Below are 20,616 nucleotides of genomic sequence, written 5' to 3' on the forward strand. Positions count from 1 at the left end.
CTGTGCCGTGTGTTACCCGCTTTGCCGCCCGGCCCACTTGTGGAACAGCGGCTGGAATGTACTCAGTCACGCTAGCAGCACACTGCGTTACTGAAATAGAGCACGTTATTGCTGGCATTTAGACAGCAAGCACCTTTTCACCACGCTAAGACTGGCTCCTCTCTTACGCCGTGGGCACGGACTGCAAACCCGGAACGTGCCCAGCATAAAGCCCTGCCAGCACCACAACCGAGAGGAGGATTTGCAGCGTGCTGCCGAGGGCGTGGGAGCGCACGCCGAGGGATCAGCGCCGGAGCAGCGCATTCACGCGCTGAGGCTGAGCCGCAAACAATATAGGGGATCGGAGGCGACTGCTCGGTTCTGTCCTGGGGGAGGGGGGTGACTGATTCTGCAGTAACAGACTGTTTTCAAACAGTTTTTTTTTTTTTTTTAAAGTAATATGTCACTTCTCTAAAGCTGATCTGTTACAGTTTATTAAGCAGATAGCTAATCAATGAAAGCCTAGCTTGGTCATGGAGGAGGCTAACAGAAAGCCTTAGAGATTGTTCCTCATTCTCCTTCAGATAACAATAGCTTTCCCTCATTCCCCAGTTCCCGTCAAGCCCAATCGCTGGGAGCCCCCGGACAGCAAAGACATTTGAAACGACATGGCTGCAGCGGGCGCAGCTTTTGATAGCAGTTAGCGAGCGTAACCTTGGGTTTTAAACGTTACAAAGCATCTGCGCGCTGCTGCCTAGCAACGGCCAGAGCCTTGAGCAGAGCCGCGTGGCGGCAGCGCCGAGCGGAGCAGGCCTGGCCCGCTCTGGCTTCCGTGGCAGCCCGGCTTCGTTAACGAAGCCGGCCAGGGGAAGGACGGCACCCTAATTCTTCCCTTACGGAAGGGAATAAAAGGCAGAAGAGGCCACTGCTGTGACGAAATGAGCCACTCACCTGTATCCGCTTTCCAGTGCCAGACTTGGCTCCCTACTTGCAGAAGTCAAAACGCTCAAGGACTGAAACTTTCTCAGCGGATTGTCCCCTGGCCACCAAACCACGCGCACACACTGAGAAATAACATACGTTCGCCAGAAGCGCCTGCCCCGTCCCCAACTAGGCCCATCGCGAAGGCTTGCTGCCTTTGCCGCCATGAACGGTCCTGTTCAGCGGGGTGGCACGTCATTAGCCACGAGCACCCAGCTACAGCGCAAACACTAGTGGCGTCCGAGTCCTCTGCCAACACCAGTCGGCTTGTGCGCCTCCAAAAACCAGAGTCGGTTCTGCCATTTTGAAGTTGTGTGAAAGCAAAGATTTTCCACAGGCACAAATATTCCTAGAAATTCTGTTTTTTTTTTTTTGTTTTTTTCCCTAGGACAGATGCGTGGAAAGACTGGGGAGCAGTGTGAATTAGCTAAGTTCTTGAAAGAGGGAATGCAACCTTTGAAAGGGATTTGAGAAGCAAGGTTGGTCCCACTAGATATGACATGGGGAGCAACACGGGAGAAGGTGTCAGGGCAGTTCAGACATTGCTCAGATCACAGAGTAAAGCCCCAGAGAAGAGTTTCCACACCAGAGGCCTCAGTGTCAGGGCCCAGAGCACAACCCCCATCTAGGAGTTTAGTTGGCTAAGTTGAAGAGTTTAGCCGGCTGAGTCCAAGGTCAGCTCCTTTGCTGATAAGAGCTGCTGTGCAGAGAGCGAGATGCGAGGGCTGGTGTTCCTTGCCCTTGGGAACTGCTTTTATGCTCAAGCTTTACTGCTGGCCCCCACCTGTGCTGTCAGGGAGCAGTGAGGCCCAGCAGTTCCGTAAGGAAAGGTGAGCTGGGAGCGGAGCACGATAAGGCAGGCACGAGCAGCGACCTCGCCAACAAGGAGCCAGGATGCAGAGCTGCAAGTTTGGGTCAAGATCAGGGCCACAGTCAGGGTCAGACACAGTCCACTGACCACCCAGCAAGTTCGTAGGGTCTGAGGCAGGTCTGAGGTCAGGCCAGGAAGCCAAGCCAGCAGGTCCAAGTCAGGGTCATGGAGGCAGGACCGAGTGCAGATGTAGCTGCTGCACAGCTGCAATATAGCACATGCAGGGCCAGCAGTAAAATCTCAGCTTAAAAGCAGTTCCCAAGAGCAAGGAAGGGCAGGCGCTCGCTTCTACCCTTCTTCACAACAGCTCTTATCAGCAAAGGAGCTGCCCTTGGACTCAGGCAGCTACACCATTTAACTCAGCCAGCTCCAAGAAGGGGGGCGCACTCTGTGCCCTGACACTCCGTTAATGCTTCCACGTCGACCCTCGTGTTTCCTGGAGAATCAGCAGGGTGCAGACTTCAACGGGCTTTTGAAAGTGAGAGTTGGCTACTTAAAATTTTGATTACCTTGCATTATGCCCACCTTTTGTGCTAACTCCTAAGCCAAAACCTGTGTGTTACCACTGTAGAGAGACACAGAGAGACTCAACTACCTTTCATCTGGCCAGCTGAGATATAAGCACAAGGAGAGCCCTAGCAGTCCTTTTAGTTGAAAAGCAGGGCAAATCCACCCATGCTGAGCTTTCTGCTGGTTCAGCTGCAGTACAGACAAACCCAGAGTTAAACGGTGCTTATTATCAGCTGAGTGCCTGACAAGAGAGCTTAGCAGTAGAGCTTGTTTTGGTATAGGCTATGGTTGGCATCTTTATAACTGTAGAAAGTTATACAACACAGTTGACAGTCCCAGGCTGCACTAATATCAAAGAAAAATCACAAATCTGTATAAACACGTCCTAGAAATTCTGATGTTGGAAATGTTCACGCATTTCCAGGAGGCCCTAACAACAGTGTTGTCCTGTGGCACTACCAGTAAAGACAGAAAGGTTTAGACCCAAGTTACTGTTAGGGCACGGCTCTGAGGAAGGAGGTTATCAGTGCACAGCTCTGTGGCTATTAGAGACCACATCTCTTAGCTGATGTTGATGAGCTTAAGCACTTGTTAACTAAAAAAGTCTCCAGCCATGATGGTTGCAAAGAAAATGTATGATGTGTTAAATCACTGTCACCACCATGGTAACATCCACCTGACAGAAGAGCTGAGGTAGGAACTCCCCATCTGCTTCAAAAAGCAAAAACTCAGAAGTCGACAGCAAAGTTCAAATAACAACACTGTTTCTAACTGCACTGCTCCATAGCTCAGATGAGAAAGGGGTGCATTACGGTTGAGGTTAGGTTTGCAGGGAGCAACTGGATCTTCTTAGATCAGCTGAAGTGTGTGAAAAAAAACAGAAGAACTTTTCCATCACATACATGTCTACAGAAACTCAAAGAGGCTGCTTCCAAAAGCTCATCTGTGTCTCAGGCATAGCAGTTGGTCTCATAAAAACTAGTACCTGAACATCTTGCTTTGCCTCTACCCTCAGAGTGTTGTGGGTGTCACAGGCACTGACTATTTTTAATGTGGCCTCTACCAGTGAATGACAAGGGAGGCAGGTGGCATGTTCTGTTGCCTTCTCTTAGAGAGGAGCTCTCAGGAGAACACTGTCTTAATAAGAGGGAACGCAGCCAAGGATCAGTGGCTAGTAGGAAAGATTTGGTATTCTCTGCATGAACAGAAAAATTAAGCTATGTAAATGACACGGGAAGTTAGCCCTCCGGAATTTGCAGAGCAGGCTACATTCAACCCCGTAGCTAAATAAGAAAACGTCCTGTATTGTTCCATACCTGAAAGTCATATGCGGAATAGGGAGGCAGATGAGGAGTGCTGTGGTAGTAGGTGTTGTAAGATGTCACCTGTGGTCTTGAATAATAAGATACTGAAGGATGCGCATTTTCAACCGTACAGTTCAGTGTAGGGAGGGAGGGAGTCTGTCAAAACAAAAAAGAGAATCTCAGCTTGCTAACCAGGACCTCTTCAGAGTCACAGAAAACTGACAGATGAATGAAAGCAGAAATGATTTTAAAGGAGCAGTGTGTCTTTAGGGCCCAATTCTGCTGAATTAACAACTGGCAATCCAGTTTCCTCTTAGGCAGCGGGCGAGCCTTGAGGTCATTTCGTTCTTTAGCCATCCATTGTTCCCTTTCAGATTCCCCAGAACAAGCCTGGCAATAGCCCAGTGCATGCTAGTACTGAAACAAAATAACTGTTTAGAGTGAATTTTCAGAAATAGCAGAAAGAAACCATTAATTTTGATTACTCTGTTATTTATGGAATTTTGAGATCAGCGTATTTCAACTCTTCTTGTACACAGACACTTCTGCGCATCTTTTTGCAGTTTCACAGGCTGTCTGGTGTGGACCAAATCTCAAAGACTGCAATGCACAGCTGGGAACATGCCTCATTTTATTTGGGAAGGTTTTGGTAGGTTTGAAAAAAGTGTAGGAAAGTTCATAATTCTGAAATAAGGCACATTTGCCAAAGAGCCCGAGATTTATTTGTAAGAAAAATATATTGTCAGGACAACAAATGCCCTTTTCTGGGCATCTTATTTCTTATTATTCCAAATGAGTCACAAGGGACTGACTGAAAACCCCAAATTTATCTGTTGAATGCTCAGTTTCCCCTTTGATTTGTTCTCTGCTGAACAAAAATGTATGGAAGGTAACAGACAGTCTGGCTCAGCGAGAGTATTTCAAAACTCACATTGTCAGAACAGCATTTCTTTCATCATCTGAAGCTTGAAATCGCGTATCTGGTTTCAGCCCCAGTTCAATTTCTCAAGTTTTGCACTGTGAGGAAACTAGATGGAGAGTTTCAGCCAAACAGGGATGTCTGAGTATACTGTAAAACTCAGAACTCTACCACTGCTATAAAATCATCAACTCATGAGCACCCCCCCCGCCAGTCATTTTCTTTCAGAAGGTCAATGCCATGAAAAGGAAGACCAATTTTTAAGAAACAGCTCATTTTTAATCCTGGCACTGCCAACACCTCTGAGAAGGTTCCTTTTGAAAATGCAATTTCCTATCCCTGTTCATCTTTTCTAATTGCGTTCAGGTGGTGACACCAGATCTAAAAACTGAATCATTTTCACTTTCTCCTTACAGTTATTTCATACCCTTCTTCCTGGCCTGACTGCAGTGATGCATAAACGATTTACTTTGAAATACCAGTAGATGTTTTCACGATTCATTTTTAAAAAACAATGTACAGAGAAACTGGTACCATCTTACCATGTCCTTAAAGCCTCCAAGTATCGCTGCTGTAATGATCCCTAGGAACAGCCCCACTATGTTCAAAATTGTTGCGGACCAAAGCAAGTGGTAAAGGTGGATGATGTCCTGGCAGCTGCTAACATCAATATATTCATAGTAGCCTCCAGAGATCTCTACTCTGCTGGATTAGGAAACAGTAACAGTAAAAAAGTGCACCATGCAGTAAAATCTAAGCAATTCCACCAGACAGTAAAATGCATTCTGCAATTTAGTGATAGCCTGGGCCTAACTTCTGAGGGAAAGGGATTAAAGCCTGCTGGATTCCATCCTTGAGGCATCTGAGATCTCCCTGTGTGACAGTGGTAGAAGAGCTTGATCTGTGAAACAAACAAGCCCTGCAAGCCCTCCAAATGCCAAAATGTCCTTGAGTCTGAATCTGCCTCGTATTTCTATCATCTGAAACCTCCTTAGAGCCAGACCTTCATCCTGGAGACTTCCCAAGTGTTTTACAAACCAGTCCTGGAATTACCCAGGGAAATCAGTCCATGTCCTGAGGAAGAGCAGCTGTCCCTGAGAGGCACAACACTGGCAGCTTCTTACAGTGACAACAGCAGCTGGGTGGGACAAGAGTACTGGACAGCACAGCTGGCTTCCTGGCATGGCAGGGCATGGCCATGAAACACGGCCTTCTTGGCCCTCTGTGCTCCAGGTACCCACCCTTTGCAACTCTATAATGACATGGGCTGGCAAGACCTTTGGGACCCTGGCAGAGGTCCTTCTGCTAACATTTTTAAACTTTTCCATATGTAGAAAAGAGACAGAGAAAACTCAGTTGAATCATATTTAGGAATGAATCATTATTTTGGAATAGGGAGAGTAGCTCTTGCCAATATGTAGGCCAGACTCTTACATGCTGGATTCTTCAGTAATAACTTCTCTCTGATTGCCACTTGGGGGAACAGACTGGCTTTTGGTGTAAAGTATCAGATGTAGTGGACTACAGCAAATATCCCTTAAGAAAACATACATCTCAGGAACAAACAATTCTAAGGGCTTACGAATGACTTATCTCCCAGTTCACATTTGGGGTGAGGCTCAAACCACACAAGGCCTTTGAGAAAACTGAGAAGAATTGGCTCATATTTAAGGTCAAGAAGCAGGAGCCTGGAAACCAGAAGATCCAGGCTCAGCTGCCCAGCAGATTCCCTGTAAGGCCTGCAGGAACCTGCACCCTTTCACAAGAGCCATTCTCCTTCCCTCATTACTAAATTTCAGTTTCTTTTCTTTTTTTTTTTTTGTATCATTTGTGTAGCACCAGGCAAGATTAAGATTGCAACAACTGATGTAAGAGAGGGGAAAGTGAGAGGCAGGACCCTGAACCAACCTGATTAAAAAAAGAGGAACAATTTGGTACAGTTACAAGTATTTCTACTCCTGTAACTTCTCTGTGCCTTACTCCCTTCAGGCAGTAAACAGGAATGTAGTTCTGTAAACTGTCCAAGGAAGGTATGAGCTTCACCCCTCTGTAGTGGTTAGCATAGAAATAAAGTCCTACAGGCCACAGATCAGGGATTACCCTTCCCAACACACCAAATCACCCTGCCCCAGCAGCATTCTTTGATCTGGCCTCCACCACAGTCAGTGTTGTAAGTGGGGGCCAGCCCAACTAAGCACCATCAGAGATATTAAGGCTTAAACAGCCCTAGGCAAGAGACAGCACTAAGAAAAATCAATTTACTAATTGGCTGCTGACACACATTAGGCACTCCAAACGACATGCTGCAGCGCATGCTCTAAGTTAAGTTAGCTTAGGCACCTTAGCCAGATTTAATGATAGTGTGATCACCACGCTGTGGTGTTCTGCCGGTAACTACCCTCTCTGCAAAGCGCCGATACACTTTTCAACCTTTTGTGACCACGAAAATGTTCACTGGGCAGAGAGGAAACAGATTATGAACATGCAGGTGGCCCTAGCCGGGGAACTTTCCTCCCTGCTGCCAGGGGTGGGGGATAAAACAGTGATGAAGAAGAGGAAGAGTATCCCAGTTTTTATACCTTCAATCTTCTGAAACAAAATAAAACCCAATGAAACAGTGGTGCCAAAACAGAAGGAAGGTATTAAAACAAGGGACACTCAGTAGGGGAAAAGCTGGGGAAAACAACAGGAATGGAAGTACCAGGAACTCCTGCCCTCTTCCCTCTTCCAGCTGGGCTGGCCTGTAGCATGCTTACATGTAGGTGGGGCGACTGTAGTGTATTTACTCTTACTTGCTCACTCTGACTGGGAGTCTTGCAGCAAGCAACCACAATGTAATTCCTCTTCCCACAACAGCTGTCATTAATAAATACTTTGTTTGGGCCTTATCCTGTCCATTCAAACACCTGCGAAGCAGCATGACCAGTGTTTGCTCTTCCCGTGGCCAGGAATGGTATTTTTAGCTTACTCACTTTCCACAGTTGTACAGGTCACAGCAGAAGCAGGTGTTGGTTTTTATTTTGGGTGTGCAGGGTGCACGACGTTGTGGGTGACAGATTGCCTGTGTGAATTCAGAAGAAATACAGAGGATACACATGAGGATACAACCACCACACACAGTTTCTGCTGCTCTTTGGCCTGCTCGATATGTAGATTTTGCACTGGTATCAAGATTAGCCCCAGGCAGATTTTTCTTTCCTTACCTAGCAGTACAGCTCCTATGAAGTATACAGTTACACAGGAATAAAGATGCATTAGACTAAACCAGGCCACCCTTCCTCCCACCATGGGGAAGTCACAGATAAGCACACGCCTGCAGAGGAAGGGGGTTGTGCAACTTTTACAACCAGACAAGACCCTGCTGAACTAAAACTCTTTGCCAGATAGTAACTTACAGACAAACAGTTGTCAATAAGATGATACTACCTGAGAGAAAAATTCCCGTGTTGGCAAACAGCTGAAGTAAAGAGGTTAATTGTCTGCTTGTGGGTAGTAATGCTCAAGTGTACCTGGGAGTACCCAAAAGAGAATGGACCCCACCAATGCCACTGGATAGTACTTATTTTGCACCTCAAGCAGACATTTTAATTTGGAATATAGTGGTTATTCAAAACCACTCAGAAACTTGGGAGGAAAATCTCAGAGGGACTCCCAGAACAGAGCAAAGGTAGTCAGAGATGTCCACCCACGCATTACCACTACATGGCAGGAACGCCTGTCCCTGCCTGTCTTCTTTAGAGAAGCCGTTAGAGAGCAGAGGTGTGGAAGAAGATGCATGCTCTTTATATACACAGAAATTACTGTTATCTGGACTTTCAATGCACCATCCTGTTGCTCCTGTAATGTATGGATTGCTGAAGATCCATAGAAGTTGGTGTATTTTCCTCTCTCCCGTCACCTCCTCTCTACCAGCTCCTTCATTAGCATGGCTGTGCCAAATATGGAGCAAGACCCACACCGACTTTCCAGCACCAGTGTAGTAAAGCCTGCTCTCACCTCTGGTGGGGTTGTACTCTTGGAATAATACTGACATCGTCCTGCGTACAGCGGCCTCAGATCCTGCCAAAGAAAGAGTACCAGACTTAGCGTTGCATTATAATCAAAACCAGAAATGGCAACCATGCTGCCAGCTAGCTGGTCTGGGGAGATGGGTCAGAGTTAGAGGGGCCCTGCTCTCACATCAGGACCTGAATGCCACAGCTTTTCAGTAACCTGGCAGCCTCCCTCCAGCCCCAGATAATTTTTACTCTCGTCTTTTGAGGCATGTGCTTGTTGAAGTTAACATGGGAAGAACAGGCTTTGAGCTGGCCTCCTTTGGGTGACGGCAGCCACCCTGAACTGAATTATTCTTTCCTCATTTCCCCAGGCACATCCCAGGGCTGCCTATGTTCCTGGAGGTTCTTCATGCTGACTCATAACAACTTGTCATTAAATTGTTAGTAAATTTGTCTTTCTGGGCTCTTGAGGGAATTATGGGGAAGCTCTGGGGGATTATCAATAGCTCAGCCTGCAAACAACCTGCATTAAAGTCTCACTTAGGGGCAGCCTGTACCCCAGGCCAAAACCTCAGAGAAAGCAACACTAAATCTGTATCAGGGTCAGCGAGGACGGTGGTAGCTGCCCTCCTCCTGTGCACACTGGTTAATGTGCCGTGGAGACAAACCCTTGCTCAAGGCCTTCCTGTGAGCAGTCAGACTCGCTCGCTGGGTGTCTGATCCAAAGCTTACGGTGGCAAGTCATGGCAGCAGCAGGCGAAAGGGAACACTATGTGCTGGTGTGGCAGGAGCACATCTCCAGTGAGATGATGACATTCTTGGACAGTCAGGAGGAGAAGTGAGGCCAAAAGCACGTTCATTAATCAAGAGGCAGAAACCAGAGCCCTCATCATTCCAACTGCACAGCCCTCGCTGCCGCAGACACACAGACATCCCTGCGGCTGGCAGGGAGGAAGTGCCAATTCATGCTGTTACCCAGCCCATGAGGTCAGCATCCAAAATCACAGAGCGAGTCTGCAGGGCTCATGCTCATGTGGCCGGGATCAGCCAGGAGTCAAAAAGAGCTTCACATTTTTATCAAAGGTAACGCTTCACATGCCCTTGAAACGAGGGTCAGAGATGGCCAAGACCTGCTCATCACACCCAGAGAGATGGCGACCTATCACGCAGCTGAGCGGAGCTACCCTTTGCTCTGTCAGCAAATCCTGCCGTCAAGTCATCTTTCTACCATTTGGATGTTCAGAGGCCAGAAAGAGGAGTCTGTTTTACAAGGAAGAATAAAGAGCCAGCTGACACATGGAATTTCCATTTCATGGGTGATTCTGACCTTCCAAAATTCCTTTCCATTCTGACTACAAATAAACCCCAAATCTATTTTTTAATACCATTTCACCAAAAATTCCAAAAACAATGGAAACCAAACAGCAGAGATGTGGAGAAAAAAAAATCTGTTTGCAGTTATACATTTTAATTTAAAACTTGAAATGGAATTATGATTTTTTCATTTTTAGAGTAATATTTTGAAGTTTTTGCATGTCCCACTGTACTTGTGATTGGTCATCACAGCATTAGCTCATATCTTTTTTTTTAAGTCATTGAATGGAAACTCAGAACAGATTGAAAGTGTTTCCTGTTTACAGTGTAACACATCAGGGACCTTCATATCAAATTGCTTCATTCTACTACAACATACAGTGGTTCAATTAGTATTAAGAACCGCTTCTACTAAAAATAAGATAAACGTTACTGCTTGTACACTGTCATTTCACAATACTCGTAATTCACATTACATGTTGCAGTTTTGAGACTTACTAACACATAAAGCATACACAAAAACACTAAAGCAAAGTGTTAATATCTTAACACTTATTGCTCGTTTTAAAATATTTTTCTAAAGCTGATACATTGCTCTAATTTTTTTGATTTATAACAGCATTCAGCACATGACATATTTATAAAGTGTAATGTGGTCTGATGTAGGAAGTAGACACAACGTTTGTCTTCCTCGAATAAAAGTACTGCAGGACCCTTGTTCTCCTGGGAGCACTTACTATGTGTCTGGCAGCAAAGACTCCATCTACTATGGCACAGCAGAACGCAGCAATGACGCCAAAGCTGATAAAGACGATCGATGCAACCAGCTGAGAAAGGAAAACAAAGCAAAGTATCATCTGCCTCTCCACAACCAAGTGTTTCATGCCCTTTCCACAAGGATTTATAAACCACAGTCAGTAAGCCCTCAAGCTATCAATGGCCCAAATGTTTGCCCAGGCTGCACGGACTTGTCACATTGAAATCAATGGGATGTGTGTCTCAAAGGAAAGTCTATCCTCAAGCAGAGGTAGAGGCACTGCAGCAGGAGTAGGCAGCATCTTGCCAGACAGGATCTCTGGGGAGCTGATACTGTAACGTAAGTTTATCCATGATTCCCAGGTGCTAACCTTAGGCTGTGGATACACCTCCTCTCCTGGCTGCTGCTGTCTTTAACTCTTGCCTGGAAAGAAAGGGGGAGTTTTCTTCTCCCTCCACCCTAGAGAGCTGCCACGAGAGCTGCTCACCACTTCAGCCCATGAGCCACATTAGCTTCTGCTGAAGCCAGCAAGGGCCACAAGACCTCAGTGACTCTGTTAGGGCTGAGCTCTAGCACAGAGATAGATTGAGGGCAGTAACTTCAGCTGGTAGAAAAAGAGGTAGGTGCACAGCCGTCATACCATAGGAGGGGTTTGCCTCAACAGCCAACATGGATTTATAGAGCTGGCTCTCATGTTTTATTCCCATGACAAGTGAACTAAAATATGTTGTCTCTTGCGCCTGAGCGCATTCATCACCCTTCCTCATCTATAGGTCAACTATAATGCTGTAACAACACAGGACCTTGTTGCATGGGAACCCCTGTGGTGGGACTGGGCATTCAGGAAAGAATGCTTATATGCAGGTATATGCACAAAAACACGAGCCAGCCTACACCCTCACTGCAGCCCAGCTAGGCTCCTCTGTGCCACTTAACTAGAGCCAGGCCCTGAAGGGTTGCTGCAGGGACAGCCCATGGGGTTGCAAGAATAGAAATCTCCATCTTCAGCTCAAGGAGGAAAGTCAGACATGCCTGATCCTCCTTTGCTAGCTCCATCCTGCCAGGTTTTAGAATTAGGGCTAAAGCCTTCAGAAAATAAACCAACAGTACTCAACCTGCAACCCAGACATGCAAAATGAGAAGTCTCTACTCCCACTACCCTGCTTTAAAATCCTGCTCTCTGTAAACACCAAGCCTTCAGTTGGAGGAACCACACATGAATGCTGATGTGACCTCTCCTTGCTCCTGTGCTGCAGCTCAGCCTCTGCCAGAACACTACAGAGCACCTCTCCACATGTGCAGAGCTCATGATGCTCATCACCACCCTGCCAAAACACCACCAAGGATATTAACAGCCTTGTGGAGGGAGGGCCAGCATGGCATTCAAATGTGACTCACTTCCAGTGTCTGCAAGTTCTCCTGGGCACCAGCCACTGCGGTATTGCATCTTGTGCTGTGCTAGGAATGAGTCTCCTCTACAAAATATCAGAGTTATGTCATGGGTGCTAAATATCAGGGGTTTACTTGAACTGAATAGAAGGGAGACACTGAACAGGGAGACCAAAAGAAGGGGGTCACCAAGGGGCGAGAGAATTACTTTGTCAGCATTTAGCTTTTGCCATCCAGACAATGCAGCCCCATAAACAGGTTCACATAGAAAGACATAGCTTGGGGAACAGCAGCATTTCCCTTTAAAGAAGGGGAAGCTTTCCCTTGAAAGCTTTAGTGTTTTTTTCCCCAGTGGTTTTTGACTCTAGCGATGCAGCCTTCAATTGCTGATCTCTGGCAGCCCTTAAGAACAGCTTCTCCATAAACACAAAGGTGATTTTGGTTTAAAAAAAAAAAATAAAATAAAATAAAAAAAAAAGAGCTTCGAGCAATAGTAAGAAATAATAATATAAACACAAAAATAACAACTAGCCTAGCCAGCACTGACAGATACCTTGGGTCTCCTGGCATGGCGCATATTTGTTATAGAGATCCAGGTGCTGAAGTTATGGGGCCACTTCAAAATCTCAGTTCCTTTCACTACACGAGGAACTAGTCCTCAGGAAGACAAACCAAAACCCTTGATAAACACAAGCCAGAAAGGACCTAAACTCATTTTTAAAGTATCTCAGGATTTGTAAGTTAACCACACCATTTTCACCCCAAACTCCCTCAGTGAGAAGAGTGGTTACCAAGAGCTGACGTCATTATCTTCCTCCCCTTGCTGCAGACCCCCTGGTCGGCTGCGTGCTTGCAGGCAGGGGCTCGGCAGGTCCCTGCCTGTTCGTGCTCCTGCCTGTCAATATGATCCTGAAGAAAAACAGGTTATTTCTCTATCTGAAACACCCTTTTTCTCTCCCGCTGGCTGAAGTGGCTCACAGGGAGAGCAGAAAATCCCCAAAGGCCCTAGAGAAGGCAGGGGTGAAGCAGGGGTTTCTTTCTCCCTCTCTGCAGCTGATGTGAAACAGCCACAGGAGGTCGTCTCCCGGGGGCATGAACCAACTACAGAAACTGGGGAAGCAGCACTGTGGGGAGCAAAAACCCAGGCTGGTGCTTGGACACGTGTGTGCCCATCCTGTCCACACGAAAGCAGACCAAGGGCTAGAATCTGTCCATCTGCTGGACCGATACTACCAAATAACAGCTTGCACCGTAACCAGCGCTTCCTTGAACTGGAAGAAAGGCGGCGAGACAACGCAAATGGCTGCGGTGGAGGGATCCGCGGGAGGCAGCGAGCAGGCAGCCAGCCCCGGGACAAGCCGCTCAGGCTGCACCGCGGGGGTCTGCGACGGCAGCAGAGCAGAGCGGCGCCACGCAGTTTGCTTTGATGGTCACCGAGACCCACCTCCGCAGGCAGGCAGGGTGCTCACAAGGGCGAGGGCAGGCAGCTGCCAGCCCCGGACGCAGCCTGGCTCTGGGAGCCGCTGCAGAGGAATGAGCATGCCCCGCCAGATGCCTTGTAAGTGGAGCAGCTTGAGCAAGGCCGCATCAAACCCCGTATGACAGGAGAGCGGCAGAGGCGGTCCTGCAGCTGACTCAAGGTGCCACCACGCATTTGAATGATACAAGATCAGAGAGGAAAATTTAAGAGAACAGGAGGGTAAGGAGGCAGAGAAGGGGTGGTGGAATGAGGAGTAAGACAGGAAGAATAGCCAAAGAAGCTGAGCAAGGGGCCCAAACGAGTGCAAGGCACCGAGGAAATGCTTGCTTGTGTTTCTCCTCCCTCAAATAAATCAGAGAGGCCTAAAAGACGCTTCACACAGTTCCACGGGGCCACCAGGAGGCAGGCTCTGGTGGTGGGAGGCAGGCGTTCATGGCCCTGGGAAGGATCACAGAAACACCTCAAACTCATCTGAGGGGGAAGGGGTGTTCCTGCACCTTGCAGCCAGGACCTGAGGAACCAAGGAGAGCCCCTGCCACCCTCCAGCAACGTCCGCGTGCAGACCAGGCCAACTCGAGCAGCAGGAGCGGAGGCACAGGAGGGCTCACTTGGGGCAATGGGAACAGTCCCTGTGCAATTGCTCATTTCCATTAGTTTCAAAAAAGGAGAAAATAAAGTAGTTTTCCAGATGAAGCAAAGTATCCAAGACTTCCACTGCCCTGCTGCAAATAAAAACTGCAGCGGCAGCTAGAGCAGATTGTAAAATTAATCCCAGGAGCATACAAACAAGTTACTGTCACTAGCAACAAGCTGCTACTGCGGAGGATCAGCTCCTGCGCTGGGCCCCTGCTGTTTCTGTTAGCTGTCAACACTAGCATTTCCTCCGCACCCAGACCCATTTCATGCCCATGTCCGGCATACAAATTGCACTACCAATTATAACAGTTACACCGATTCACTGCCGTAACCAGTGAAACCACAAAATGGGAGAAAGCACAGCTTCTTACAGCCTCTGTGGAAGGAATGGTTTTCATGGCCTAGGCTATTTTGTACAAACTGCAGCTTTTCTGTACTTCCCTTTGTCTCATACACGCATGAAAGAGGATATTCCCCCTAAGCAGCATGACTCCTGGAGGTGGGAAGTGAGCCAAACACCAAGGATATACCCCAGGTTATTGGTTTACCCCCTTGCAGACAGCAGCTGCTGATACGATTGTTTAAAAATATAAAGTTAATGATGACACTTTCATAGCAGCTCTACCTGCACTAGGACCTAAGGATCCGCTGCTAGAAATGCGTTTGCCAGCTTTACATAAACGAGATTTTCTCACTCTCAGCTGGAGAAAAAGCCTGAAAACCAAACACTGAAAATTTATGAGATATTAAAGAAAATCAGAAAGCAAATTAAAACATATAAATGCCTGTTAAAAATTCCATGTTTTTCAACTCATCTCATGATTTGTCAACATGATTTTTGACTTGGAGTTGACAATACTGCTGTTACAAGCACGAGTCCCTTTTAAGAGCCAAGTAATATTAACTATTTGTCTTAATGCATGTAATTTCCATCAAAATCAGTTACTCAGCACAGAGTTCAGCCACGAAAAGACAAACTGGCTTTGGATAATGTAGGAACCATAAAATAGGAGTGCTCTGGTCAGAAGTTCCCTTTGGGCCACTCTCCAGCAATGCATGGGCCGCGAAGCTGTTGGTAATTACTTTTCCATGGCATGGATGACTGTTACGAAGCCATGCAAAATGCTGACTCGTCCTTTGAAACTGCTGACCGCGTAGCTCCCGTATAAATCACGGCCGCCTGCGACGCTGGCGCGCAGTCTGGGCTGTGTCTGCGCGGGCAGCCAGCGTCTCTGGAGGAACAAACTCTGCTGAAAGCTCTCCCTTGCTCTGACAAGCGGGAAGTGCAGACACATGGCATGAAAGCCAATACGCTGGGGTGGGAGAAACGAGAGAGGTCTGTTTCTGTCAGCAGACAGGAGAGAACTAAGGGGTGCTGGTTCAGGTGAGCTCACCCTTTAGCCAAATTGGCTCAGTTGATTCCTCATGTGCCCCAGGCAACTTATGGGGAAAGCATGCACGAGGACACAGCTGTACAAGCTGCGTTTAGCTCTTCCTGCCATCACTAAGGGGCGACTGAATAATAAGCAACACCCAGACTGACTTTTACTAAACTAGCTCACTGGGAAGCTCACGGAAATGGAAAAAAAAAAAAAAAAAAAAAAAGAATCCTGCACTGCCAGTGGTATTATAGAAATGTAATGGAGAAAAAATGCCACTGTAAAACTGCTCCGGGTAAGAAGGCGATATGAATAAAGTAAGGGGACAATGAGCGATGGCTATTCAATGCCTTCTCTGCTGTCAGCGCAGGGACACGCTAGCCTGCAAACCTAGAAGGCCATGACGTAGTCCGCGCAAAGCTGCTCACACATACTTTGCAGGAAGGGGCACGAAATGATACAGAGATGAAAAGAATAAACTCTGGCTACCCAGGGCTTTTTAGAAAACAAACAAGTCAAGTCCAAGTCATGCTGTCATTTATGGGCAGTCCTGTGAAGAACGCAGGACTGGCATAATATGATCACTTCTCAATATGACTGATATGCTGCTAATACATGATGAGCAAGAGGCCTGGAAATCCTGCTAAGATAGAAGAAACAGGACACGTTGCTCTTGCATAGCTGGGGGGGGGGGAATCAGGAAACCCACCTACCCTGGGCCCCGTCTGACCATGGGAAGGGATGTCTTCCTCTCCTTCAGGGTCTGCCTCACCCACTGCCTCCTGCCACCGCTCTGCTCTACAGGCAGCACATTGTTTGAAAAGCAAAGGGCAGAGCAACACAGCACCGCCCAGCCTCTGGTTTAGCAGAAGCAGGAATTTCTCCAGACAGCCTCTGCAGCTCGGCCAATTTGCCTTAGCCTCGGTTGGCAGCACACCCTGCTATTTGATCCCTGAGCCTCTCCACGAAGGCAGCTCCATCGCTGCTAAAGCATGTAGCAGTGCTGGGTGAGCTGGACAGGCCACAGGGACAGGCAGCTGCAGGCAGTCCCCTGCCTTGCCCCGAGCAACCTTCATACCAGGAAGGCTTGAAGGATCTTGATGCCAAAGGATGGGGTAATCACTGGCGAGGAAGATGGCAGCCGCTGTTCTGGGGTGAGCCATACTGAGACAGGAGCCAGGCAGGTCCACCTGGCTCTCCAGGAGCAGGACTGCACATCCCCACACACTACCTCCAGCCAGCCGCATGCACTGAGCAGAGAAGACTGGCTAGGAAAGCCTGAGCTCAACAGCCTGCAGTGACTGCCAGCTACCAGCTTCCTTTGATCTCTCTCTGCCCACGCCTCTGTTTTTTCACTAGTTTTCCCCAAAGACTTCCCCCACGCTGAGCCCCATTACTGACACCCCCGAGCACTACAGCTGCTAAGTTCAGGCATGGGCAGGAAGAGGAGGGGGTTGTGAAACAGCATCTGCAAGATGTGTCTGGAGTCATCAGAGACTCACCCAAGTCCACACATCTCCTGCGCTTGCCAAAAGCACGTAACCTGGGCCAGCTCTGTCCCTCACATCTCAGTGCGAGCTCAGCTATATCAAGTCAGCAGTGCTGGTCTCACCTATTTTCTGTGTTATTGTACATCCACTGCCCCCCCGCTCCCCTCCTGAGTGTTGCTGGTCACAGCCCAGAGCCAGCTCCCATGGGATGGGACAGCAGAGCCGTGCGTGACTCCACACAGAGCTGCCTAGACAGCGGCTGCCTGGCCCCGTCACGTGAAACCCTCCTCACAGGCTGCGGAGGGAACCAGAAGCAGGGGCAGAGGTGACAAAGCCAGACGGTCGTTCTGGCACCCGCGGGCTGCAGTGAAGGGTGGCAGCACCCTCCTGCGAGCTCCGGGCAGAGAGACGGGCTCTGGCCCATGCCTGCCTGGCGGCTGGGCAGGGAGGCAGGGGCAAAGCAGTAGCTGTTGCGTGGGCCGCGTGGAGCCGTCCATGCCGCGGCCCCAGGGCCCTCTCCTGGTGACATGCAGGGCCCAGCCAAGGCCACGGCAGGTCACGCACATACCGCCCACCGTGCATGTTGGCAACTCCTTCCAAATATGATCTGCTAACTGTAACTGGCACAGAAGCAAAAGTATGTTGGGAGAAGACCGAGTGCAGAGATGCCGGTAAACATACAGGCAGCCCTCAAAGCCAGAGCACTGAAGCAACAAGATGTTTCTTTGCCCTAGGGCTGCTACAAGAGTTATGATAAGCGTATCTTGTCTAGCCAGCATCTTCTATGCTTTTCACATTCACAGTTGCTGCATTACAGCATGCAAAGTCTCTAGGTCTTGCTTCCCATTTCAAGAGGTGTTTGGAAACAAGGACCAGGAACATACATGCTTATGAGCAGTGCTGGAAATTTTGGTTGCTTTTCAATTACATCATGCTTCACCCTTTTCATCATGTCAATACCTCAGTGACTTATTCTCTAGAGACACCTAAAGCAGAGACCTCTTTAAGTACACATATCCCCACGGACAGCTTTCTGCTGGGCCCTGTATGGGCTTTCACCTCCACTCTGTGGGATTGGCTTTTACACCACCTGCTTGATCTTCTTTTCTATCCTTTCTTCAAACAGAAAGTAGCCGAAAGCAATTTTTGCAGAGCCCCAAACTGCCAGGAATTTATTTAAAAAGATTTAAAATAAATATATTTATCTTATTTAACATATTATTCATCTCATACTAACAGCTCTACAGAAAAAAAAAAGGGCATGAGTGAAGTGCCGAGTACCCTGAAAATCCCAAACACTCAAATTTGAACCCCTGAAAGATCCCACTGAGTTCAATAAGACTGTGTATAGTCACTTCGTACCTCTGAGTGTTTTTTTTTCAAACTTAAAAATGTCAGGGTTAACAACCTTGTTCTCCTTGGGCTGACAGAAACCATCTCTAGTTCTCAAGAAGTACACAACATCAGCCTGGAAGGATTATGAAAAGGAACAACACTTTCTTTATAAACAAGATTTCTTTGAGTTATGGTCAATTTTTTTGAAAAAGTCTACATAGTTAATGAACTTACCATTTGCCTTTTGTTTTCTATCAAGTTGGATCCAATTATTCCAAGAAATGACCCAAAACCAAGCTGAAAAACAACATATTGTTAGCATTTAAATCAGGAAGATATCCAACATATTTCACATGCAGACAGAACACAATTAAATCCAGAAGCAGCAAAAGAACATATCGTGAATGTGTGAGCACTCTTCCTTCAGCAAGGAAATCAGTGGAGTCTCTCACTAGCTAGAACTGTCAAGTGTATCACTTATATGACACTAAAAGCACGTGTAAAAACCAAAAGGATGAACTTGAATTCACCCCCCTCCCCATTAATGCTGAGAAATGGGTGGTAGATGAAAACATGTGTTGCTGTTTTGGAACAACCCCACAAACATTCAGAAGCCTCTGGATGTGAACCTAGCCGTACCATGCCACTAGTGTTTGCAGGACCAGCCACTGGTGATCACACCAAGGGCGTGAGCAACCACTTAAGTGTTCAACTCAACAGAAAATTTCTTAATGGGAAAAGATTTAGGAATCACTTGCTTCTTCCGCTCCCCCCTCATTTGCAGGGAGGGGAAGTGCTATGCACCGGGGTCTTTTACCAGAAGAGCTCACACCAGTCCAGTGAATAGAATGAGCTAGTCCAGCAAAAGCATCTTTTCTTGCTGCTGTAACTGGCAATTCTGTTTTTATTTCAGCTCAGTGAAGTCAGTTAGGAGTGCAATTTCACATCCCCTGTCTCCAAAGCCTTAAACTATTAGCTATACTGGAGATGTTTCTAAGACAGAGTATACTTCAGCCAGGCCAGAAACAAGGATTTTAAGCAGGAATCGTAGACCACAAGGGAAGTTCTAGAAGTACTTCTGTAACTGCTGCAACTAGAAAGGTCTTTGATCAGCATACAGCATGTGCAGCTCCACTTCTATGGGTCAGCAAACTCAGAAATGCTGAAAAAGTCCTACAATTGCTGTTGTTCACATTAAGCAGCCTACACATCCATTTGATAAACTAGGGGAAGGGATGAAGATCTGGATGAGGATGCTAAATAACTAGCCACTTCTAAAGCAGCAGAATAAGGCAGGAAACAAGCTGCAGTGATTCAAGAATGGGCCAGCTAACCTGGAATTGATGTTGTAAGATCCAGGAATGGGAAACAAAGGTTTAACAAATCCAGTATTAACAAGCAGAAACACACACAGAGATTAGCAGACACAGACATGGTGAGAAGCTGGACTTAAATCTTCTCCCACTCTGCTTAGCTCTGTGATATTTGGTGCTAGCACCAAAGGAGGTAACGGGTGTTGGCTCAAACAGCACAGGATCAAAGCAGAGCAGCCGCTCGGGCTGCTGCTTCCCAGCTGCCTGCCTTGCACTCCTCTCAGACACTGCTGTCCTACATCGGGGACCGTTTAACTACCACGGCATGCAGCGTAGCGATGAAGCCAGGCACTGCTCAGCACTGTGGCAGCAGGCAGACAGGTGCAGAGAGCCGGTGGCATTGCTGAACTGCCCCAAATTAATCTGCCAATGCTTCTGGGCTAGACCCTTACTAATACAGCTAGTCTTCTATTATTATTCTTTTGCTCAGCTTGGGCAAGCAACAATCCCACCTTCCGCATGTTATGGGAGTTTTACAGACCAAAACCTGGGAGATCCAGGCATTAATAGCAACATGGATTCAGGTACTATTTTTAGTCCGGAGGTGTTTAGTAGCAGGAAAGCTGTTTGGCAACACACACACCTAAGGCAAATATTGAAGAAAACCATTTTGTGCTCTTAGAGATTGATCCAACACATTTAAAGAAACTTCCACATGGTGATTCAGAGCAGCACAAAGGTGAAAGACCAAGATAATTCAAGGTAAAAGAACAAACTGGAGTGAAGCTATACATCCAACAGGCAAAGACCAAATACATCAGTGGAGTCAGCCTGCATCAAAGGGAAAAAACACGTGTTTTTCCACTGATGGGACAAAGGGACCTTCATTATCTGCATCGCTTGTATCACTGTTATCTGCTGGTGGAGCTGATCCCCCGAGATGTCCGTCTGAAAGGAGCAGAGG

General features: G+C 47.4%; 1 protein-coding gene across 1 annotated transcript in view; it reads right to left on the reverse strand.

Moving 5' to 3' along the window:
* The window catches only part of TMEM255A (transmembrane protein 255A), a 31,945-nt gene that overhangs the window by 3,475 nt on the left and 7,854 nt on the right, over positions 1–20,616 (reverse strand). The window contains exons 3-8 of the mRNA XM_067304257.1: positions 18,574–18,636; positions 10,611–10,700; positions 8,561–8,623; positions 7,537–7,625; positions 5,107–5,269; positions 3,658–3,801 (exon numbers count right to left, since the gene is read on the reverse strand). Coding sequence (XP_067160358.1) covers positions 3,658–3,801; positions 5,107–5,269; positions 7,537–7,625; positions 8,561–8,623; positions 10,611–10,700; positions 18,574–18,636 — 612 coding nt within the window. The remainder of the gene's footprint in view (positions 1–3,657; positions 3,802–5,106; positions 5,270–7,536; positions 7,626–8,560; positions 8,624–10,610; positions 10,701–18,573; positions 18,637–20,616) is intronic.

Source organism: Apteryx mantelli, chromosome 13 (assembly GCF_036417845.1).
Source record: "Apteryx mantelli isolate bAptMan1 chromosome 13, bAptMan1.hap1, whole genome shotgun sequence".
Classification (NCBI taxonomy): domain Eukaryota; kingdom Metazoa; phylum Chordata; class Aves; order Apterygiformes; family Apterygidae; genus Apteryx; species Apteryx mantelli.